Source organism: Populus alba, chromosome 18 (genome assembly GCF_005239225.2).
Source record: "Populus alba chromosome 18, ASM523922v2, whole genome shotgun sequence".
NCBI classification, from domain to species: domain Eukaryota; kingdom Viridiplantae; phylum Streptophyta; class Magnoliopsida; order Malpighiales; family Salicaceae; genus Populus; species Populus alba.
The window spans coordinates 15,859,736-15,885,184 of record NC_133301.1 but is presented as its reverse complement, the minus strand read 5'-3'; the positions used below and the strand labels follow the sequence as shown (position 1 = coordinate 15,885,184).

General features: G+C 37.2%; 3 protein-coding genes and 1 pseudogene across 4 annotated transcripts; 2 read left to right on the top strand and 2 right to left on the bottom strand.

The window, feature by feature from the left end:
* Positions 1-3,633: 3,633 nt before the first annotated feature.
* LOC118029048 (protein REPRESSOR OF SILENCING 3) lies at positions 3,634-6,129 on the bottom strand. 2 transcript variants are annotated; one of them, XM_073406072.1, is made up of 4 exons: positions 5,827-6,129; positions 5,411-5,662; positions 4,934-5,302; positions 3,634-4,783 (listed from the first exon to the last, which is right to left on the bottom strand). In XM_073406072.1, exons 1-4 carry the CDS (start codon positions 6,067-6,069, stop codon positions 3,914-3,916), a joined length of 1,734 nt encoding a protein of 577 aa, XP_073262173.1. In that variant the 5' UTR covers positions 6,070-6,129; the 3' UTR covers positions 3,634-3,913. The 2 variants fall into 2 exon arrangements, with proteins under 2 accessions (XP_073262173.1, XP_034888729.1); XM_035032838.2 differs by having other exon boundaries at positions 4,898-5,302; positions 5,827-6,128.
* Positions 6,130-7,260: 1,131 nt separating this feature from the next.
* On the top strand, positions 7,261-8,644 carry LOC118029086 (leucine-rich repeat extensin-like protein 1). The gene is given in 1 exon segment (XM_035032890.2): positions 7,261-8,644. A coding segment is annotated over 1 exon segment (1,146 nt). The 5' UTR covers positions 7,261-7,498.
* Positions 8,645-14,091: 5,447 nt separating this feature from the next.
* Positions 14,092-18,885, top strand: LOC118029047 (vacuolar protein sorting-associated protein 26B-like; annotated as a pseudogene).
* Positions 18,886-21,122: 2,237 nt separating this feature from the next.
* Positions 21,123-24,649, bottom strand: LOC118029046 (probable protein phosphatase 2C 44). Its single transcript, XM_035032837.2, has 5 exons — positions 23,793-24,649; positions 23,213-23,470; positions 22,846-23,122; positions 22,478-22,632; positions 21,123-21,675 (listed from the first exon to the last, which is right to left on the bottom strand). The coding sequence occupies exons 1-5, from the start codon at positions 23,862-23,864 to the stop codon at positions 21,538-21,540; spliced, it is 900 nt and encodes a 299-aa protein (XP_034888728.1). The 5' UTR covers positions 23,865-24,649; the 3' UTR covers positions 21,123-21,537.
* Positions 24,650-25,449: the final 800 nt, after the last annotated feature.

The following is a 25,449-nucleotide window of genomic DNA, read 5'->3' as shown; positions in this document are numbered from 1 at the left end:
CTGTCCAAATAATCCATGGTTTATTTTTCACTTTCTCTGCTTCTTTTCAGTTTTCAAGTGTTTCATTCAATATTTTTTCTTCTTCTATAAAAGATGATGTTTGTATCTTGTACCGGTGCAAATTCTGAAAATATTATATTCTGGAGGTTTAGTACTTGTTGAGATGGTTTTATTGCTATAATGTAGCTTGCCCTAATTGCCTTGTGTTTCTAGATATCCTTCACTATCTGCTAACCGGAGAGAAGGTGACAAAGTGAAGGCTGAAGAGTGGACCTCTCGTTTGAGGATCATGAAATTCTATAGTACTGTCAAGCCCTTTAGTAGAAGGAAAGGGGCGATGCAAACCCATCCTTCTTCGTTGAATACTGAGTCAGTGGGCTTATATTCTTTAAATAAAAATCTCCAATATTCTGCTGTCCTGCCTAATTGCGTACAGCCAAAACCGCCCAATTCCCTCCCACAGGCATCCTTGTTCCTAACACGGACATTAAACGCGAGCCCTATCTTGAATGATGCTGTTTCTTATGGCTACATTGGACAACCTCGCAAAGGCACCATGTTCTCCGCCCGTTTGCAACCATCACCTTTGACAATTGCTGAGAGTGATCTCCAGCTTCCCACCTCACCTTTCCTTCAACGTCCTCTACCTGTCGATCATATCACTCCCCCTTCAGACTCTTTATTTCTTGGAGGACAAGATGTAATCACTGAGCCTGAAAACGAAAATTTGATGGGTGTCCTGGACGAGTGCTCTGGTGGGAGCTTTACAGGTTTGCACTGCACTAAGGAGAGTTTGACATCCACTGAGAAGCTTGTACTTCAATATTTGTCAAAGGAGCTTGAAATTCCCGTCGATGACGTCTCTCAAAATTCCACCCTCAATGTGAGTAAATCAAGTTTTGTAACGTAAATTGTTCAAGACTTCTACTCAGTTTTATCAGGTGCTGATAGTTGTACTTAACAAGGCAAGCAGGTTGATCATGATGCAAAACGTATTGGATATTGACATTGATCTTGTGTTAATGATCATCCAAGTTGAAAATGCATGCAGGAAGGACAGCGAGTTTCATCGATCCCTGTCACTGAGTTGAATCATAATGCAAACTATCGTTCGTCAGCTGCACAAATGGATGACAGCATTAACCGACTTCCTGAGGCTGCAACTTCACAAAAGCAAAGAATAAGATGGACGACTGAGCTTCATGACCTTTTTGTAGATGCAGTTAAATCCCTCGGAGGCCCTGATGGTGAGTCTCTGGTCTTCGTTTGACCAAGAAAATTTTCGTGGTAGTTTCCTTCGATAACTCACATTCTCCACTGTTAATAACTGTAGTTGCAACTCCAAAAAGTATATTGGGTATTATGAATGTTAAGGGCTTAAGTATATATCATGTCAAGAGCCATTTGCAGGTAATTTTTCTTGTCTAGACTTTCCTTTATCATAACAAACAAATTCTACTTAAAATCTGTTCAATTGTTTTCACGTGCCTTGTGATTTGCAGAAGTACCGCCTTGCTAAAAAATTTCCTGAGACAAATCATGGTATGACCTTCTCATAGAAACAAGTCCATGCTTCTTGTATTAGTGACATTGTCTCTTTCGGGCAGATAATTAGAACCATATATCCTGCTTCAAACATAAATTTGGTTTATGATTCTCTCCTGTCATTGTATAGTTGGTTGGCGATTTTATTTTAGAAAATCTTTCTCTTGTACAATGGAATATGTTGTCTTCAAATAAGTCCTCCTTTTGTCATGCTAACTTTTCTCTTCTCTTTGAAAGACAAGTAGTTTCGTCACATGATTCCAAAACCTATCACAAGCAACTGCAAATTTGTGGTATACTGATAGCAAGAGAGAAGATTTTATATTCACCAAATAGCTCTGTGATGCTTCCAACTTCCAATCGATTCTACCGATTCTTTTCCTCTCTTTCTTTTAAAGCTTGTGACTGCTAATCCTAACTTTCCACTTGTTTTGCTACTTGGTGTCTAGACAAGAGCACTTCCACCGCGGTAGAGAATAAAACAGCTTCATCGAACAGTAACAATGATGCACTTGTCATTGAATCCAATAGGTGAATGATCAATGATCGGTATCTTCCTTTTCCCTTTTTCTTTATTGGTTCAAGCAAAATCTCCAATGAATCATTCTCTTGCAGAGACGTGCATTTAACAGAGGCTTTGCGCACGCAAATTGAAATTCAAAAGCTGCTGCATGAGCAGCTTAAGGTGCCTTGATGCATTCTCGATACTCTAGTCGGCTTGATGGCTTGTTTGTTTATTTCCTTTTGTTGTATCAATGATACCATGATAACTTCATGGCATTTATAGATGATATAATATTGACAGACAGTAGTAGGTCAGGCTTAAGAGAATGCACATTAGAATTATGGGGAAATAATTCAAAATACAAAGGGTTTTTGGAATTTGGATAACTGTTGAATGATAATTTAAAATGGTTTAAATCAAATTCATAGGCGACATCAGGAAGAATGGATGCTTCATGTAGCAGGGACAAAAGGGCTAAGCAGGGTGATAAAAAAACACATGAAAAAGTAACTAAGAATAAGAGAGCAGAATCCTGAACTTGGACACTGATTTTGTATCGCAAGGTTTTGAGAATTTCAACATCAGTCTGTAGCACCTGTTGAGTAAACTTGTAGTGTTTTTATCTTTTCATTCTTTTGTTTTACGGCTATTGCGCAGGCACAGAAAGAGCTTCAGATACGCATTGAGCAGAACGAAAAGTTCTTGAGGGAGTTAATGGAACAGAAAGCGATTTCGATCCATGAGCCATCATCATTTGATGTCCCTGTCTCGGAACCCAAACTGCTGCCTCACTCTCCATCTGCTGATGTTTCCTCACCAAGGCAAGCTGCAGCGAGTAGTGATTGCTATTTATTCCAACCATCAAATCACAAAGACTCTGACGCTGTGGAATCTGAGAAGGCAAAATGTCCTTAACGGGGTCGAGGACAAAAGGAACATCCGATCCTCTTCTAATCTAGTTGACAATTGCAGAAAATGAAAGTTCACTGGAAGCCATGATTCTGAGCATTTGATTATTGAAAAGCCTTTTGTATGATTGCCGCACTCAAGTTCTTGTGTGTAATGCGCGCCTCTAGCAATTATAAGAATAATACTATCGTGCGCAAATTCCATCCCAATATGAGAATTAAAAATGTTTAGGTTTGCATCTTCAACGAAGCTGAGGAGTGTTAACTGAGATTTCAAGGAGAGAAAATCTGCCAAATTTATGCAGCAAAAGTTCAATGTTTCTAGTTCAATTGGTGGTTTGACACTTCAATCTCCATGTTGAGTACATCTAATTCAATTCAAGATGGACAAGCAGTAGGTACAACTCTCTCAGTTTAAAAGGCAACAAGAGAATAAAAACCATCAGGTTACCTTTTAATTTTACATCTCCTTCAAGATTTTAGTCCTGAACACCCAAAAAACAAAAATCGTTTCTAAGCGGGTTATAGGTGGTTGTTAACGGCCACACGAAAGAGAGCAGGCAAAAATATAAGAAGAAAAGAGAAGCGATGGATGCCATGGTAAAAGAACATTCAAGTCCATAAAATGACTTGCTTTGTGTCATCAAAACTGCTACACATTTCGATCGCATGAAAGTAATAAAGCAACCATCAATCGATCGCATCAATTTTACCACGAAGTATTATCTGATAGGGATACAATTTCATATTGCAGCACTTCCACTTTTCTTCAGTTTTCAGAGGTTTTGTCTATTGTAAACCAATTTAACATGGCCAAATAAGAATTAAAAACACAGTTAAGGGAAAAAGAAAAGCCTCGTCTCCAATAAACCAACGATGGGTTGTAATCAGAGGCAGCCGGGGATTGCTGGCCAAAAGATGAGGAAAGTTGTACTTGGTAAGATGCTCTCTGAACCTACTTCTCATTGTTTTTTCTCTTGCGGGATCCGCTTAGCGCTGCTTTGGTCCGCGCCCATTCTTTCACTGAATCAGCAGTCCTCATGAATGAACAAGTTTCTCCGATGGAAACATCTCTGGTATACGCTGGCTTCGTCTCTGAATTGGTTTTCTTCTCCACTACTGGAGCAGAAGCCTCAGCATTGCCTACAACAGTCTGCGGGCTCATTGCCACTCTATTTTGTACATTACCCTCCTTTCTGAACCCAAAAGCCAGCGTGCCATCTACGGTAGGATCAATATTGCTCTTCTTAAATATATCACCATGCATGCTTTTCATAGAACTGGGAACTTCCAACCCATCAGGTTTTGATGGCTCTACCTTTGCAAAAGTAACACCCGGCAAGATTTGAGTAATACTGAAAGCATTGCTGTTATTCCCACTAACCAATTGTGTCCATGAGGATTTATTGAGCCATGCATAACCTCTGCCTGGCCTATTTGAAGCAGAATCCAGTTTGGTAGACAGAGCCTCCTTGTGCCCTCCCACTTCTTTGATCCTGCTGAAATGTACATTTTGATTTTCTTGCTTCCAGGATTTATTGTTCTCACTGTCCCTAGAGTCGGCGACATTATCACATTTGGGTTGCTCTTCCTTGCTAGATGAATGTCCCGGCAGTGTTTCTGATGCATTGTCAGATTTTGATTGCTGTTCCAGCAAACTCACATTACCTCCCAGCATAGCAGGCATTCCTTCACTTGTATTACTTTCTTCATAGAGAACTATTTTCCTCTTCTTATTAGAAGGTGTAGTGTTTCTTTTCTGCTTTTGGAGCACCTTTTGAGTCGGTTCATCTGTCGAAGTTTGCCTAACATTGAATCTTCGTTTCTGCATATTTGAGGTAGCAAATGGAGTTAAAAATCAAACTGGAAAGAGAAATAACCACAACAGCAGATGCCATCAAAATCAATGACTTTTGATGGACAGAGTATTAAACCGTACCTGATGAGTTAATATGGTTTCCTGTGGTACACTCACCATGTTAATTATGAGGTTATCATCATCTTCATCGATGTCCCCTTCATTCTCTTCAAGTGGTGGTTTATCAGTGGTTTTTATGGAATCATCTACTTTCTTATCCAATTCAATCTCACAGCATGCATTGTCTGAAACATTTTCCATCTGAAAGAGCTTATTCATCACAGAATTCATCAAAGTGAGTTCTTCCTTGTCCATCCCAGCACCCTGTTCTTCCATCATAGGAATGTGTCTGCATTTAGCTGCAGCTGCAGGAGGAGGCTCGGAGTGTTCTTCACAATCACAGAAATGCTTGGGAAGTGGAGGAACTTCAACACGTCTGAAACTGTATCTGTGTTTGCCAGTTCCTCTAAAAGGTATTGACTTTATCTGCAGCAGAGACAGACATTTACATGTATAAGCGAATATTTTTACAGTTGGAGACATATCCAAGATTGATAACGATAACGATAAGCAATAACAATACTAGTACTCTACCTTTCCTAATCCGGGGAAGAAGAGGCGAAGTTGCTTATTTTCTGAAAGAAGCTCTTTGTTGCTGGGCTTTGAAGAAATGGGCAGTTTCTTGTTGGTGGGATCATCTTGAGCATGATCAAGGTTAGGAGCGGGAAGGAGAGGATGCTGATCTTCATCTTGATCTTGAGCCCATTCACATGTCAAGCGAGCAAGATAATGCTCTTTGGCCTTCTCAAGCCTAAGCTTCCCACCCTTCCAAGCACACCCATTATACTGAATAGTCACGGAAACAGGCACAGGCAGGAAGAATTAGCCTCGGTACAGCATAGTCAGGATAGTAACATAAAGGAAGCAAGCAGGCGGCAGCAGCGTTATCAATCAATGATTAAGATGAGAAAAAAAGAAATACATGAAACAGAAATGGATTGAAAAAATACAGTGTTGAAGAGCTTGGAGAGGGAGTTGTTGGAAGAAGAGAAGAAATCGATGTAAGCAAAGGATCGGCCTTTGCTTCTGATGATCTCCACTGATTGAATCCCTAAGCCCAAACTCTTATTTGATGAAAATATGTTGCGCAGGTCTTCGCTGCTAACGCTTTCCCCCAATCCTCCCACGAATATCCTTATCACTGCTTCTTCTTCTTCTGCTGCGGGTGCGGCTGCGGGTGCGGTTCCATTCATCTTCTTCTTCTTCTTCTCAGTCCCCCCCTCCTTTGTTTTGTTTGCTAATTACTATCCTAGCCTCCACCATCCCTTCCAGGGCTAGCATATATATATATATATATATATATATAAAGTCCCTTTGTTGATGACGACGACGACGGGGGGCTGTTGTTTAACATAAGTGGGCTTACCTAGCCCAACCCAAATCTATTTATGAGTGTTTGTGATATTACTCTTGTTTGACTTGCATTTTTTATCTGTATTTATAAATATTTATGTTTGACGTAAAAACAATATTAAATTATTTTTTTAGTATTTTGTGTACTATGTTACATTGAATATAAAAAAATATAAAAGAACAATATTTTAATATATCTTTAAATAAAAAAATCATTTTCAAAACAACTCCAACATCTAAATAAATGTGGGGTAAATTAATCAAGACACAACCACGCTGCGGCCACTTGATCGCATCAACAACCTGGTAATCAACCCACTCAGCCTGCCAAGTTTTGATGATGCATTGGATTTAGCTTTGTTGTTGTCTTGCTACTGTGAGGATGCATTGGGTTCAGCTTTTGCCTTTGTCTGCATGCAGCTGCCTCTATGACATTGCTAGTGGTGTTAGCTCCGAAGAACTGCGAGTTGCATCATATGATGCTTGCTATCAATTGTAAGTAAAATACAGAAGATTGCTTTTTTCCCGCCGCCGCTTTCTCATACTTGTTAACAATAGATGCTAATGTTTTATGCTTGCAATTTTGATTTCAAACACATAGAGTTAAATCTGAGAGGGATGCGATTACAACAATATGCAACTTTCTAGTACACGTCTAAGGAAAACTAAATCCAATGTTCAGTCATTACCATACCCTTCTTCTGCAGGTTGGAAGACAGAAATTTGATTGTCTTCTATAGTCCTTTAGAAATATGGTGCAAAGGGGGACTGTTCCAGGGGATGCAAGCATCTGGTTAAAAGAAAGATGGCTTTCTGGAGAGGTACGAGATTCCTTGTATGCAACTGAGTAGTGACCTTTTTGGACCTCCTTTATTTTTGCGAAAAGAAAAGGATTTGTCAACTAGATTGCTTGGTCGTTTTGGTTAGTGGGACGATGGCAGACACGTCCTCTCCGGCTCTAGTTGGAGGTCAATGACAATAACACCGTCAACTCACGGACAAAGGCACTAACTGGCGTCCCTATTCCCGCCCACAATAACATTTCTCGTTTCTCAATCTTGTTTCTTCCGTGCAGACGTGCCAGCATGTTGTCATTTTAAAGTAGTCTCAAACAACTAAATTCTCAATGCCCCCAGCTGCTCACCTCGATTGAACTTAAAAGGCAGGTAATAACAGTCCAGCTAGCGGATACCATTACATTTACCCCCATATCACACCACCTCTCTCCTTCATGTGAGTACTTGCTTCTCTTCATACAAGCAATCATCAATGCCTCCTCCTCGCTTCTTATTGATTCTTTTCTTGCTTGTTTCCACTCCCTCTTTCCTCTTCCAGATCTCCTCTACGGCCCATGAAGATGGAGATCATGATATAGACGTGGATCCAACCCTCAAGTTTGAGAACCCTCGGATCCGCGGAGCCTACATTGCCTTGCAGTCATGGAAGCAAGCCATCTTTTAAGACCCATTCAACTTCACAACCAATTGGAATGGCTCAGACGTGTGTTCTTGCATGGGAGTCTTCTGTGCTCCATCTCCTAAAAACAAGAAAATAAGGGTGGTGGCTGGCATTGACCTCAACCACGCCGACATTGCTGGCGACCTCTCTACCGAACTCGGCCTTATCACCTATTTGGCGCTCCTCCATATCAACTCCAACAGATTCTGTGGGGTGGTACCCAGTAGTTTCCGCAAAATGAAGCTACTCCATGAGCTAGACCTGAGCAACAATCGGTTCGTGGGCAAATTTCCCAAGGCTGTGCTCTCCTTGCCTTCCCTCAAGTACCTAAATCTGTGCTTCAACAAGTTTGAAGGTTCTGTGCCCTCCCAGCTCTTTGAAAAGCCCCTTGATGTTATCTTCTTGAATGACAATAGGTTCCGATTTGGCATCCCAGAGAATATTGGAAACTCTCCTGTTTCTGTTCTTGTCCTTGCAAACAACAACCTTGGTGGGTGTATTCCAGGCAGCATTGGGAAGATGGGCAAAACCCTAAACAAAATCATTCTCATGAATGACAATCTCACTGGGTGTTTGCCTCCCCAGATCGGCATGCTCAAGAAAGTAACTGTGTTTGACGGTAGCTTCAATCATCTGCAAGGCGCTCTACCTTCCAGCATTGGAAACATGAAGAGTGTCGAGCAACTCGACATTGCCCACAACAGTTTCACGGGTGTTGTTCCTGCTAGTGTTTACCAGCTGCCTACTTTGCAAAATTTTACCTATTCTTTCAACTATTTCACTAGCGAAGCTCCAAGCTGTGCTGCTATTGAAGTAGTCTCTAATGGTACCCAGAATTGCATTCCCGACAAGATGAATCAGAGATCAGCCAAACAATGTTCTTCTGAAGTTGCACGCCTTGTTGATTGCAGCAAGTTCAAATACGGTGGCAATGGCAGAGAAATGGCTCTCCATTAACACCACCATCACAGTCAAGGAGAGTTATTCCGATTAGAAGGCCAGCACCAAATCCTGCACCCATCAGAATGACATTTGTTGCATCACCACCACCTCCCACAAGGTCTTTCCATCCACCAGCATCTCGACATTTTGCATCCCCACTACCGCCTACTAAAAAAAATCACCCAGAACACATCTTCCACCTCCATCTTCACCCCCACCTCCACTTGTTGAACAACAGCCACCGACTTATCACCATATACCGCCACCGCCACCTTCTCCTCCTCCACCCAACCATTACCGTTATAATTATGCACCACGACCACTTATCAAAAGGGTTTCACCAGGCACACGTCGCCATGTACCACCACTACCACCATCACCAAGTGTAAACAAGCATAAGGTGTCTAAATGTAAATCTTCATCGCCCCTACCACCCTATCAATACAAAGCACCAACGCAGTTTGCTGAAGTTCTATCACCAAGTTACCACATTTACTCTCCACCCCCATCCCCATCGCCCCCACCACCCTATCAATACAAAGCACCAACGCCACCAATGCAGTATGCTGAAGTTCCATCACCAAGTTACTATATTTACTCTCCACCCCCATCCCCACTGCCACCCCCTCCTCCAACAAATGAAAACACACATTCTTCAACCCCTCCTCCAACCTAGCTTGCGGCTCCAATTCCATCACCAGTAGAGCATTACCCACCTAAAACAGCTTCTAACCCACCTTTACCATCAATTGGGTGTATAATTCTAGAATTACCACCCTCACCATCAACTGCGCCAAGCTACCAGCACTCACAATCACCTTCACCACCCTCACCTACGCCAAGTTATCATCACCCGCAGTCACCACCTACGCCGAGCTATTAACACCCAGAATCACCTCCACCACCCTCACCATCGCCAACGGCGTCCCTGCCGCCACCGCCACCAGTAATAGAGAACACTCCACTTCCACCGATTATAGGAGTATTGTATGCATCTCCTCCTCCCTCGGTAATTCCCTACTACTAATTAATAAAGACGTGAAAAGGATGAAAAATTAATATTCTTTGGCGTACATCTACAACGTTGGCGATGATCCATTGCTTCGGTTCCACTCCCACGACAACATTAATTTTGTGTTTTTGCTAAACCACATGTATAAATATAGAGTTATAATTCTTTTGTAATTTGTTTTTGATTTTCTAAAGAAGAAATTTCAAATTGATCAATTTGTAGCCATCAGTACAATCCAATCCATTGTATAAATAAATAGCCCCCGTATCTCTTATTTATTTATTTATTTATTTATTTATTTTGGTTTAGCTTAGTCCTCCTAACTTAAAACGGGTATGGTATGTCATGGTAATGATGCAGTGAACTGGTTGTGCAGTTAGCTGTTAATTCGATGGTGGAGGGAGGGAGTTTTGGTTCAAACTCAATCACCAACACCCTTCTTGCCCTATTTAGACAGAAGCAATAAATTCCATATGATAGCAGTGTGCCTCTGATCTTTTTCTTTTTTCTTGGTACAGTGAAAAGAAAAGAAAAAAATAGTTAATTCTACAGCACATATGACCCCATTAAAAATTAGCAAGGAGTTAACCCGTTATTCCTCTTGCAGCAAACTTGGCCATAAAAGTATTAGATTCCTTGTATGTTTGTATGTGAAATCTAAACTGATAAGATAATACAAGAGAGTTTCTGAAATGTTTTCTATATTTTTTTCACTAAGAGAGTTATAATATATATACATCAAGAATGATCAAATCCCTTAATTCTAGGGTTTAATAAACATAATCAGAGAGATAATCAAGGGATATACATTTATGAAAGAAACTAAATAAAAAAAAAAAGAACATAATACACAGCTATGAAAGAAACTAAATAGGAATAGAATTTCGGTTACCTAAGATCTCTAAAGCAGAAAGGGCAGAAAACTATCATTTTATGGACTATTTTAAGAGTAATAGAAGACTGGCCAAGACTAGGAGCATTTGAGGAACCAACCCAAACATTATAGGCAGTTTTAGATTTCTTTAAAGGCCGGATGGAATAATCTTTGATGATATATCATGTTTTCTTACAATAGTTGTAGAATTTTTTAGTACAAGTAGTGACAATGTGCCCAAATCCTTTGTAACTATAGCACTGGACATTAGACATATCTCTGCCTCTTTTAGATCTCCCTTGAGCAGCGTAAGTAACATGAATTGGAGTAGAATTTTAAGCTTTCTGCTCTAAGACAGACAATGTAATGATCTGTTGTTCTTCCCTGAGAAACTCTCCTACACAAATATCCAATAAAGAAATTGGTTCTCTATTCATCAGGTTGAACCTGATTGCTTCAAATTCCCCCCTTAACTTCATTAAAAATTGATTATGTTTGCTGTCTTATACACACTTTGGATAGTAATAAGTCCTTTAAGAGGTACATTTGTATACAAAATATTTATGTACTTAGCCCAAAGATTTTCAAGGGAAGAATAAAACTCTTGTATTGGCATACTGCCTTGACTGAGTTGACCCAACTCGAGTTCCAATTAAAACCTTCGTGCTGTATTGCTTTAGTTGTAAACTTTCTTCAGGTAATCCTACATTTCTCTAGAGGATTTGTAAGACATGAGATTGAGAAGTATGGAGTGTTACATACTTCCAAGGATCCAAGACATAATCTGAGTATCCTTCACTTCCCATTTCACATATTTCTCCAACTCCTTCTCACTATTAGGTGCAGGATCTGTCCTAGTAATATGACCCTATAATTTCTTTTCCTTGACAAAGATCTGAAATTGAAAAGCCCAAGCAGAATAGTTCTTTCCATTAAATCAAACAAGAAAATGTTCAAATCGTTCTAGAGACATGATTTAACTAGAAACAAGAACTAAGAAATTAGGTCCAAGAAAAAAAAAATAGAAGAACCAGACACAATATGAATTGATTTCAAAGTTTTGGCTCTGATACCATGACAAGATAATACAAGAGAGTTTCTAAAATGTTTTATGTAATTCTTATAAATGTTTTATGTAATTCTTTTACTAAGAGAGTTACAATATATATACATCAATAATGATCAAATCCCTTAATTCTAAGGTCTAAAAAACATGATCAAATCTCTTAATCCTAGGCCTAAACAATAATGAAAATCTTAGAGAGATAATATACTATACAACATAGTTATTAAACTCGGCTCGTGGGTTGACTCGACCAAGGGGATGGGTCTCGGGTTTCATGGCTCGACCTGGGTCAACCCAGAAAAAAAAATTAAAGTTTTAATATTATCCCACATTAATAAGATATTATATTAAGCTTTTAAGTTGAAGTTTAAACCAAAAAAGTTCCGTATCCCACATTGAAAAAACATAACTTTTTTCTTGTGAACATAGAGTATATATACTAATGAGTTTCAAATCCCACATTGAAAAAAAATAACTTTTTTCTTGGGAACATAAAGTATATAAACTAATGTATTTCAAATTTCACATTAAAAAAACATAACTTTTTTTTTGGAACATATAGTATATATACTAATGAGTTTCAAATCCCACATTAAAAAAATATAGTTTTTTTCTTGTGAATATAGAGTATATATATTAATGGGTTTCAAATCCCACATTTGAAAAAAAAAAAAAAAAAAAAAACCGGGTCTTGGTCGAGTCTTGCCTAGGTCACGAGTTAACCCGCCAGGTTGCCCGAGTTTAACCGGGTCGTTGCATTGACTGGTCTTTTAACAAACTCGGACCAGTCTAGTCCCCGCCAAGTCATTCCAGGTTTAATAACATTGCTATACAGCTATGAAAGAAACTAAACAAGGAAAGAAGAATATATTGAGATGAACCACCCAGTTCCTTGAAAGCAGCTTCCTGATATCAACTCCATGCTTGTGATACTTAGCATAACCTGCAGACAGCAACTTAATAACATCTTTGGAGTCAGAATTACAAAGAATCTGTCTTAACCCTGACCTCGTGCTAGTTGTAGCCTATGTTCTAGAGCTAACAACTCTAGAAGAAGGTTACATCCGATTAAGAAAGCCCCTTTTGGAGACCGTATAAAGTCCTCCAAATCCAATTCTACCAGGATTGCCAATGGAACTACCGTCCACATCCAGCTTAACAAACTCCTGTGGCGGTCTCCGCCATGAAACGAGAGTTAGATATATTAGCAGCTTCCACATGCAAGACACTTTCCCCAAGACATCGCACAATCATCTCTACCAACCTGTATATGTATTCTCCTCGTCAACCAGCCATCACCAAGAACTACCATGTTTCGGTGTCCCCATCGCCACCACAGCACAACTAGGAATAAATGAGTGCTTCTGTCTGCTGAAGCAAAGGAAACAATCCACTCTTTTATATCAGTACAATATTTAAAGCCTGAAGCATGCATTTCCAAATCCCAATCTATCCCATATCAACTTAGCCATCGGACAGTCCCTCAAGCTATGAACTATATCCACCTCCTCCTCCGCCAGGTGACATCCACCACATCTTGCATCCGCTGTAAGCTTATGATGGAACCGCAAGATATTGGTCAGTAAGCTATTAGCATGGAACATTAGCCAAACAAAAAACTTGATCTTTTCTGGAGCTTGAAGAAGCCTCACCAACCATCTCCATCTAGCATTCTCACGCAGCTCCCCAGCTAGACCTTGTGATCAGCCAATAGTAAGTAAGCCAGTTGTGATCAGTCAATGGTAAGCAGCTGTCTGCAGCATTGCATTGCAGTGGCTCTCGTCTTGATCTCTTCTTGTTCTAGGCTAGCTGCAGAGAGAAATTGCAGAGCACGGATACATACTGATAGTAAATATATTTTAGTTTTATCTCGAATTAAAATATATATATAAAAAAAACAGATTTTAAAGTTTAAATTAAATAAAAACACCCCCATCTATAAATCAGAGGACACATGATTTAAACTTCATATCTAATACATAAACTCATTCAAATCTTTCATAAGCATAAAAATAACATTTCATAATTTACACTGAAAACTAAAAGTACAACTCAACCAAAAAGAAGTTTGCAAATAAAAATAAACTGTCTTGGAGCATTTTTACTAAGCATAAATAAATAAGCATATTAAATAATTAAATAGTATAAAATCATGCTAAGCCTCTTAATTGGAAAATTAATCTTCTCATGGATCATATGATTTTTTAATGTATTTATATCAAAAATAAATTTTGAAATAAAAATAAAAATATTATTTTAATATACTTTTAAATAAAAATTATTATTATTTTTTTAAAATAACAGTGAAAATAGAAACAGAATAACTAGGACCAGAGTAATGCCCATCATATCAGAGCCTGAATCAAATGGCCCATACCAGGCGGGGGCCTTTCCCAAACATGAAAACGGGCTGTGCCTTCGACATGCAAGGAATAGAATAGAAGGGCTAAATTGAATCTCGAATATCCGTTGGATGCTGTAACCAAACTATTCCTAGTTACGGGGACCGATTTGAAATTAATGTACGTGCGAACACAATAGACAGCGAAGGAAACTTCTTGGTTTGCTTAGAGAAGAGAATCCAAATTAAATTCTCATTTTATTTACTCAACCATCATCGATCACTGACTCGCTCTTTCTCACTCGGTGAGTCAGGTTTCATTTCATTTCATCAGAAGTAAGCTGCGGCTGACTACTTAACGAGTGCTTCCTTTTATGTCGTTTTTTTTGCGATCTTGATCGGCTGCAGGTTCTTGTGATTGGATTCGAAGAATTCAATTTAATTCAGCAGAATGGTATCTTCTTTCTTTCCTCCTCCTTCATTAAATTACTATTATCTTCGTATTTTTGGTGTGTGTTTGGTGATGAGATTTGAGAGTATACTGGCAAATGGATGGATCAGAATTACCTAATTGGAGCTTTCAAGCCTTCATGTAATATCTCCATCACCTTTTCCGATGCAAAAAATCGCAAGCAGGTTTCTCCTCCTTAATTATGTATGTTCTTATGTCTTAATTAAGTTGGTTGGATCCATCAATTCATCATTGTTTGTAATTGTCGACTCCCTGCCGGTGTAGGTTCCGATGAAAAAGGAGAATGGCCAAACGCTGATGGTTCCGCTCTTCCATAGTCAAGAAAACATTGCTGGAAAGGTGCTCTGCTTTGGATTCTTTATTTTTTATGTTTGTATCTTCGAATGCTTGCTTACGTAAAGTGGCTTCTTCATTTATTTCCATTCCATTTGCTTTGCTGAGTGATGACCTGTTCAGATTTCTATAGAGCCACTGCAAGGGAAAAAGGTCGATCAAGTTGGTGTTAAAGTTGAACTTCTTGGCCAAATTGGTTAGTCTTTTTTTTTTTTTTTAAAGAAATTCTTTGGTGAAACTTACCTCTCTTGTTTCGATGATTGCTATCTTTCACGTGTGGCAGTTCAGTCCCAAGTTCAAATATTGCTTTCTTTTTTTAATGGTCAGTTCAAAATTTTTAAATATTTTTCCCTTAGGTTTGGCCTCGCTGCTGTTTTGTTAACACTCAAGGCTTATAAACTAAGGACTGTATAACATTGGTTTCAGCTTAGGCATCATACAAAGCCAAAACCAGTCTTTAAATTTATCTTTGCTAAGTAAAAATATAAAAGCTGGTATTTAACCCATGAAAGATCGTGCTGAATGAGTTTGTAATGCTAGCTGTGCAAATTATTATTATAGATAGCTACTACTTTGTGTCTTTTGAAAATACCCATCCGTGACTTTTTATGAGTTTTGCTATCACTTCAACTGTGAATTTGAAACTGTTCTGTTTGCTAGTTGCTTGGAATTGGATTATTTTGTACTATGTACATTTGAACTTGTGTTAGTTGTCCTTCAATTGCTTTCCTAAGATTTAAGGAACTTTTTGTTCTACTTCACAGAGATGTATTTCGATAGAGGCAATTTTTATGACTTCGCGTCCCTTGGTGAGTATACTATATACATGTTATTTATTGCTTTAGTTTTAGATTTTTCTATAAATGGTCCCTTTGTAGTTTGTGGGAATTCTATTTTGTTTATTGCAATAATTTTGAAACCCAGATTGGATGAGCTGGCCTGACTTGAAAACCAGCAAACCCTTTAATTTGGCTTAGGTTAACATTCTAGTCCTTCCTGATAAAATGCTTGGTGAATTGTTTTGACCAGTGATGAAACTGGTCACTGAAGAGGAAGCACAATGATCAATGTTCTGGGCTTCCAATTTAACTTCTGAATGAAAAGGTTGAACTTATACTGATTCAGTGTTCCAAACGCGTGCTGTGTTATTTTCTGGAGAAATCTGTTCCCGACTAAGCTATCAATTCTTTACTCCTTGTTTTATAAACATTAGAAAAAAAGTATATACCATGCATGTTCTTCTATCTATTTTTAAAATTTTCATGTACTTTTGATACTTTTATTGCTATCAACAATTGTGTTATTAATTATCAATGCTATCTGATCGCTTGTACCTCCCATTGCTCTCTGCTCAAGACCTTGTAAACAGCCATATTTGTACCCACACAATAATTCATTTGATTTCAGACATGATTCTGGCTTCTCTTTCTTGCAGTACGTGAATTGGATGTTCCTGGAGAGATATATGAAAGAAAGACGTATCCGTTTGAGTTTTCCACAGTTGAAATGCCATATGAGACATATAATGGGGTGAATGTGAGGCTCAGGTATGCCCCACTTATGTAGTCTTAAAATATGGAAGTTCCATATTTTCTTCATATCCTTTCTGTTGTTTATTTCAAGGGGTGTTTTGTGGACAATGCTGTGTTAGTTTTTCTTCTCAAATCATTTCACTTCAACGTAAGCAGTTTTCAAAAAAGTGGTTTTAGATTCTCTCCTTGATGCTTTCTGTGCCCCTCTCATGGAGGTTGAATTGCTGTTTTCCTAATCCAATTGCACTAGTCCTTTTTTTGAAAATTAAATATGGAATTAGTGATAAACATGTAGCTTCTTGCATTGTTTTATATATCAAGGCTCAAATCCATGTGTAGCAATGACTTTATTTAACAATAAAAGGCTGCAGTTGATTACTTATCTCTACTATTGAAGCCAAAAGCAATTGAACATATCATTACAATCTTGTATCTTCGCATCCCTGGCTTTTCATGTCTCTTTACCGTTAATTTTTGTCGTCTTTGAAGTTCAGCCTGTGCAGTAATAGCTGTTGTTTCCTGTTCATCCTATTGTTCATCTAAACTGCTTTAATGTACAAAGGAATTTTTCTCCCTTATTTTTTCCCTCACAATTACCAGTTCAATTTTATAGTGTATACACTCAATAGTTATAGAGGGAAGAGAGATAAATGTGGGGTTGCAAAGGAGCAGTTAGAGGAAGATTTAGATTAGGAATAATCACTTGCATAGCACTCAGTATGGAAATCTAAAATAACTAGATTTTATGAAATGGAATAGGTAAATGGTGTTATAATAGTTAACTCATGTCACAATAGCATTTGCCTTTTACAGGTATGTTCTGAAAGTGACTGTCACCCGTGCTTATGCAGGAAGCATAATTGAATACCAGGACTTCGTGGTAATTTTTAAGAAATGTACCATCTTTCTTTCATGTGCACACGCACACAATGTTTGATGCTTATCAGTATATTTTTCATATTTTTTGGCTTGTATTTTGCAAATGGGACAAATCAAGTTGCATTTTCTTGTTACTTTATGAACTTGTCTGTATAGCAAACTGCATTTTTGGGAACTGAATGGATACGTTGTTCTCACATATTTTAACCTAAATGGTTTTCTAATAGTTGCTCATGTTTAATTCAGTACAGGGTTAATTCTTGCACATTGTTCTCTTGCCTTTGTTATCAACATTTCTTATGTATACCTTTGTTGAAATTGTTATGTATCAGGTTAGCACTATTCTCCCCCTCCACCAATCAACAACAGCATAAAGGTAAGTGAAAAATTGTACTATAAGTTCCTGGCATCTCAGCTGGAGTGTTGTCTCAACACTTTGTGAGGCTCTGGTAGTTTTAGTGGGGAACTCCTTAATGTACAAAGTAATGAAATAGCAGCAAGCTAGCAATAGCCACTGTATACAATAACCAGATAGTTTTATGCTCTGTATGTCTAATTCACTGTAAGGTTGGCAATCTTTTGGTAATTCTAACTCATTATGTTCTTCCTAACAACCTGTGCAGATGGAAGTTGGCATTGAAGATTGCCTGCACATTGAGTTTGAATACAACAAAAGCAAGTAAGACAAGAAAGATTCTATGAATAGACTTTTTGTCAATTTCTTTTTGTTTGTTATGTTTTCTTTAGGCTCGAGTAATCCAAGTGTGGCAGGATAATGAGATCTGTAATTTGAAAATTCTTGTTCCTGTGGTTGCTGGATTGTGTGTTGAACTGTGGCTTCTAATCAGCAAAGGAGCCTTTCCAGTTGAATGTGGCTAAACCATTAGAGCTAAATTATTTAGCTGTAGACTTGATTGAAATTTCTGCTATGTTTTGAACTCGTTGGAAATTAAATTATGCAGGTATCATCTAAAAGACGTGATTATCGGAAAGATATACTTTCTTCTAGTAAGAATTAAGATAAAAAAATATGGATATTGAGATCAGGCGTCGAGAATCAACAGGATCAGGGGCCAATACACATGTTGAGACAGAGACGCTAGCTAAAATTTGAGTTGATGGATGGAGCTCCTGTCAGAGGTATGTTCAGCATTCTTCCTGAAATTTCTTGTAATCTAACCTACATAACCACCGAGACAGTATGATGAATGTAGCGCAAACTACTACACTAGATTTAAAAATTATCTATGTGAAGAGTTAGTTGAAAGTCTTTTGACCAATGTTTTGACCTTTTTCAAGTAAATACGACCGAGTTTTTAAATAATCTTTTTTTGCCCCCGTCAAATTTACATATATTTTGATGATTTTCTGATCTTTGAGTTGGGACATATCCTTGTTTTTTTGTTTTTCAAGGCAATCTCATACAAGCATATGAATATTGTTTCAGGTGAATCAATTCCTATCAGATTGTTTCTTAGCCCTTATGAACTGACACCGACACATCGCAACATTAACAACAAATTTAGTGTGAAGTATTATTTGAACCTTGTTCTGGTTGATGAAGAGGATCGTCGCTATTTTAAGCAACAGGAAATTACAATATACAGGCTGCAGGAAAGTTCTTAATCATGTTTTGATACTCAAATATTGTTTTATCCATTGAAAAGATAATAGATGATCAACTGTGACACTTAGCCTTGAAATTGTTGGAGAGGGTCTTGTTCTGTTGACCGGTGATTGGTGTTTATTCTTGCTTGGTCATTCCTTGGTGGAATTATGTACATGGGTCACATCTGGGTGGTGGAATACCTGTGTTTGCTTTCATGGTTTAATCATAAAAAAAAAAAAAAAAAAAAAAAAAATTGTCTTTCTGTAGCCAACAACCATTGTTGACGTTGACAGAGCTTGGCTCCGGGCACCTGATATAACATTTTTTGCCCCTTCCAGGGGATTATCGAGAACAATTTCTGTTTATCAGCGGCCTTCATATTTTGTTTGGAAATTTCTCGAGGAGTGGTTATACTTTTGTGCTTATTTGTACAAGTCTATGAAACATGTACAAGTACTCTTGTGCTAACTCGTGTTGTCTGGCTTTACCATGTTCCGGTACAAGGCATTGTTCGCAACTCAGTGCTTAAACTTGTTGCTTCATAGTTGGGTTCAGTAATTGTTTTGTTTGGGAATCTGAATATGTAAAGTAAGAATAGAGCTACATGATCATATAATAGAATCATAGGATATTAGCAGGGTTTAGGGTTTTGGGGCTGTCAGCAATTTCTTGCTCTATTAGTAACTGATGAGTACTTTGATTGTATTCTTTAAAACACAAAAGAGACATTTATGTTCTGGTAAAGATGATGGGCTTTTTTTTTATTATTATTATTATTCTTTTCTTGAAAAAAAAAGAAAAAGAAAAAAAACCCAGATGCTTGCATTTCATTGAATGTGAGATTTAAAATTATTTTTCTTTTGTTCTCTGTTTTTTTTCTTCTAGTTTTTCTTTTTCAAGGAAAAATCGGAAAACATGTTCGTTAAGAATAGAGAAAGATAATTTCATTGAAAAACAATTAGGAAATATGTCTTCCTATAATTATTATGAAAAAAAAATCAAAACCATAATTTATAGTAGTTTCTTTGATAATTTACTTGTTAAATGTTAATTTTATTTGGTTTAAATTAAAAATGATCATGGCAAGGTTACTACTTGTTAAATAAAAAAACAAAGAATTTTTTTTATTATATTTATAACAAAGAATAGATTTATGACACTAATAAAAAATGATATTATAAAAGAAATTAATTTTAATATTTTAATATTTATAAAAAGCACTTGTTTATAAAATAAAAATGTTTTATTATTCATAATTTTAGTTTTTTCTTTTTTTCATTTGAAAAATAATAAAAATTATATAAAAATAAACTGTAGGGAACTTATAAAATATGTTTTTTCAAGCTCAGTTATAAATTTAAAAAACTAAAAAACTTCTCAAATTAAAAAATATTTCTATTTTTCTATTTTCTTACTCTGACATTTTTTTTAAAAATTAAAATATTATTTTTTTTCAAGACAATATTTTGGCATGTATTTTCACAAGGGCTCTATTTCAATTTTCTAATGGTGAGAGTATATTAATTAACAAAAAAACTAAGAGAGAGGTGTTTTTATGTACGCTACTTTACACAACATTATTCGCAATAATGTTTTGCTTTTTTGTTTTTTTAAATTTATATTTTTTTATCATTTAACATTTAATTTATTTTAGTTTTTTTCTATATAATTATCTCAATTTCATAACCAGTATTATAGGCTCGGTGAGTTAGTAGAATTGACTTGTTTTTTTTTTTTAATCATTTTTAATTTCATCCTTCAACATTAAATTATTTAAGAATTAAGTTTTATGATTTATTTCGATTTGCCTTTTATAAAGTTATGTTGGTCTCATGACTCAAATCATGGATTTTGTTGATTGACTATCTTTTTTTTACATTGATTTTTTTTCTTTCAATTTAATACTTTAATATTGGATCAATTAAAAATTAAAGTTCCTAAATTATTTTGATTTGCTTTTCAATTGGGTTATTCTGGTTTTATAACCTAGGTTATGGATTTAGTAAGTTAAGCCGAATTAACTTAAATTATTTTTGTTTTTTATTTATTTTTAATTGATTTTTTAAAATTTTATTTTTTAAAGTTCAGTTAATTGAAAATTTAACTTTATAATTTATTTTATATTAAGATATCATGATATTATAATACAAGGTGATGATGAATAGACATAAATCGATTCAAACTTTGTTTTTTTTATTTTTTATTTTTTAAATAAATTAAGGCAACGAAACGAGTTGAGGAAGCTGCTGCGGAAGAGCTGAAAGCTTCTGTAAAATCTAAAGAACGGTATAACGATGAATTTGAAGCTGCAAGAATGGCAAAAACAGCACAGTAGAGGCCTGCACTTTTGTTTTGGAGGCAAAACACATCGCATGTATACCAAACCAAAGCATTTATTATCATCACAGCAACAAAGACACACACACCAAAATTGTGTTATGTACACAGAATTAAATAAAAACCTAAGACCACCTTGTTTCTGTATCTATCATCATCAATCCAGCGAAACAAGCTTGCCACTCCCCATGAATCATCTCTATGGACACACACCTCTCCCTGTATAGGGAGGCTCATGGATCGTTGAGGAAAATCTTTCCTTGGTCAAAAAAATGCACACATTTCCACCTTGAACTCCCTTTCTTTAAAAGCAAAACTACCACAACACAAACCAAAAAAAGGCCTCAAACCACGCTTCCTACGGACACACCCAATCAGCTGACCATTTTACAGCGAAGACAGGAACAAAGCAAGCGGCCTTGGCAAGCAGGGGCAATGTGCTCTCTCACTGGTTCATCCAAACCGGATCACAATGCATGATATATCATCTTTACTCTTTCTTGTCAGTGCCTCAGTTGTCAAGCGCTTAGCTGCCGCTCTTGGATCCTTGATTGGTTTCACTAAATCAACTGCCTCCTGATTCTTCATGACCTGCAGAATATCGCAGCAAACCAGTGGGTATACAGTAATAGTTGCTCTTAAATGTGGCATGACTCAGTATAATTGACGTTATGTGGAGTAGATTCAGGAACATAAAGTATTGCATTTCCATTGCAATCCAGGACTCTCGTAGCAGAAACCAAAGTAAACACGAGTATAAATTCGATAATAAAAGCAGCCCAACTACAAATTGAAATCAATCCCATCCCTCGACATGCAGAAAGAAATCCCAAAAAGACACTAAAATGGTCAGAATACACGGTAAAAGCTTCTCGATAAGTTTCTTAAAATTGGCAATTTTGTTCTTAAATAAGCACAGCGTATCCAGTTGCTATCACAAGGATGCATACCTCAGTATTAGAGTTCAATGTCAGCTAGGATTTAGTCATAGATTTAGAGTTTTGTAAGAATTTTAATATTGTTAGAGCTCTACAATATTAAGATCATTATCTATTAGAGCTTTATCATTGTTAGGAGTTAGCTAATTGATTCGTTTTCACCTTAGTTAGATAAGAGTAAAAGTCTGTGAGGCTATTTATATAGTCACCTAAAACATTCAGAATTATGAATAAGAAAGCATATGAAAATATATAATAAAGTGAAAGTGTTAGCTGCTGTGTTTTTCTTAGAGCAAAACCAACATGAGTTTTGTTCAACATTACAGCAAGTGTAATAATAAGTGACAATAAGTATTATCATTTCACACACACTTGAAGAACAAATTATGGAGTGGGATGCATGACAATGAAAAAATTAAGAAACCACTAGTTATTAAGGTATTATAATCACTGACCTTCCACAATCCGTCGCTTGCTAAGATTACAAAGTCCATAGTTGAGTCTATGGGCACATATCTTACATCAGGCTCTGAGCTTAAATGCGCTCTAAGGCTTCGATCCCCAAAAGCTCGTGCAACTGCAAGTTGGCCATTAACCCTGGGTACATCTCCTGAAGTAATTATTAGTTTGTTCAGTAAGAAGAATCACAGCAGAAAAGCAATTCTTTAAAGAAACTAGAATGGTGTGATAAGTTTGTACTATGGAAATGGTAACCCAGTTAACTATTTGCATTATAGTAGCTAAAGTAGTCTGCAGAATGTTCCACCAAAAGACAGAGACTTGAAAGGCATCACACGTGGAAAAAAAAATGGCGATATGTTACCAGGAAAGGTTATGACAAAGCCACCCTGCTTCTCAATCCTTTTTCTTTCAGTGTCCGGCTCATGGTCCACTGTAAGTTGATTGGCGAAGCCTCCTTCACACACAACAGCTCTAGAGTCACCAATGTTTGCGACCCATATGCCCTTGCCGTCGATAACAATTGCAGTGACAGCGGTAGAGCCCCCAGGGCCTAATTCCATGGAGTTCTCCAAGATGAAATGATTGGTGGAGCGATAAGCGTTCTTAATGGCAGTGGCAGGATCTTTCCAGAAATTGGGCTGCAAGCATCATCACAGGGAAAAAGATAAGAGCGAAAGGGTTGGTAATAACAATAGACATGGGACGGATGGAGGGAAGGACGGATGGACCTCGTCAAGGATGTTGTTGAAAAGATGAGCTTTCAAATAACTAGGGACACGATTGCCAAGATGACCATCAAAGATGGCAAACAAACCAAGTTCATGATTCTTCTCTTTCCTGTATTCAGCTACATGGTAATCTTCCATGGCATGACCAGACTTGCCCTCGACCAAGTGGAAGCCATGGGACGATTTTTTAATGGAAGATTTACTTTTGCCCTTACCAGAAGAGTTTGGGGAGTATGAAGGGTTGAGACAGGCACCACACTGCAATGAATCAATCACTGATCATCAAAATGTTTCATTATTCCCATAACATCCCATCACAAAAGGCCAACAATCATTGTGGAATCGTGAGCATACATCCATACATGTGTGTGTGTGTGTGTTAACAGCTGATAGAGAGATTAAAAACAAAGAAAGAGAAGCTTTCCGGAAGGAATTCGATCGGTAAAATCCATAATAAAAAGATGGGTTCAATTGATTGAAAGAATAACAAATAATAAATAAAGAAGAGGGAGCAGTATTTGATGGGATAAAAAAGAAGTAGCTAGTTAAAGGGGGAGTGAAAAGGTAGATGATACGATACCATAAACTTGTGAAAGAGGCAGGTGGTGAAGTGAGAAGCACCTGCTTCTACTGCGACCGATTGTCTACTCATGTTATCTATACTTGTCTCTCTCAATCTCTGTCACTCAAGATTGATGGTTTGATATGGTCATCTTCCTCCTGCTCCTGGAAAGACGAGCACCTCTTCTACAGATACATGCACGCGCATGTAGGCAGCGAGGGAAAGAAAAGAAGAGGGGAAGGTTGGGCCTGAGATTCCTGTGCAAACAACTACCACAGAAATCCAATCCAAGACTCTGTCTGGATCAGGAGGAGTCAGAACGCAGCGACTCTTCGTTAATCCGCAGCGCTCAGATGAGGTCTGAAACCTGATAGATGGAAAGAGGAGAGGAGAGGAGAGGATGCCCTTGTTTCTCTCGCGTTTACCAAAATGAATCTAAATTTATTCTCCGTCAGTCCACCATGCGACCGTCAAACAAAACAAACAGTTAAAAAGAGGATTGTCTTACTTACTATTGTCAGATAAACCATGTCCGAAAGACTAATAAACTCCATACACACTTAATATCGAAATTTTACATAACATCATACGTATTGTTCAAATAAAGACGGCAGCAGCAGCAGCTAGCAGCATTGCCCTTCACTCTCCTCCTCTTTCCTTTTTCATTTTAAAATACAAATAAAAAACTATGCGCTTGGTGAGTGCAGCATGGTTGCATTGCAGTTTCCTCCTGAGGGATGGTGTGCCGCACGCGGTTTCTCAATTGCTGATCTTTAATTGGTTTTTCTAACCACCGATCCATTCTATTTTACCCTCTCTGCACCTCCTCTGTTTCTAATTAACCACCGTAATTTGAAGAGCGAGCGTGGGGCAATCCGTCCATAGTCCACCTCTTGAAGTCACCTCTTTCGTTTTCTTCCTTTCCTTCCTTCCTCGAACCTTCCCAGTTCCCACCACAATGACACCTTCCATGCACCTCTCCCCACCCCCCCTGAAAGTACATTGAAACTACACCTAAATTATTACCCCCTTTTTTCTATTATTTATTCTCAGTTGACTTTGACTCTTCTGTTCCTTTCCATTCTACTTTGACCAACCTTCAATGTTTCGCCTTCTTTTTTCTGTCTTGGAAGCGGGTGAGGTTTTTTAAAAATATTTTTTATTTAAAAATATATTAAAATAATATTTTTTTTAAAATCAATACATTAAAAATAATTTATAAATAACAAAAATAAATTAATTTATAAATACACACAATTAAATAAATTTTGAGGAGTATATCTCAGCTGCTCAGGTTCTAAATTTATTATCTAAAAAATTATCAATTTAAATCTCACAAATCTCAGGGACACTGGAAGCTTATATAGTTTTTATCTTTAGGACTCATAGAATTAATTGAGGTATATACAAACCAATTCGAACATTTATATTAATAATAATAATAAAAAAAAAAAAGAGTTTTTATTAACATGTCTCATATCGTGTTCTTTACTCTCTTTAACAAGACTTTACAAAGTCCATGATTAATTATTATTAATTTCAAATTTGTATCCATATTAGACTACTGGTCCGCGCACATCCTGTAAGCCAGCTGCTACTTCTACTCTTGCACTCTAATTGTAATCACGCAATATTATTAGCCCGTGTCATGCCGCAATCAAATTAATTTCTTTAA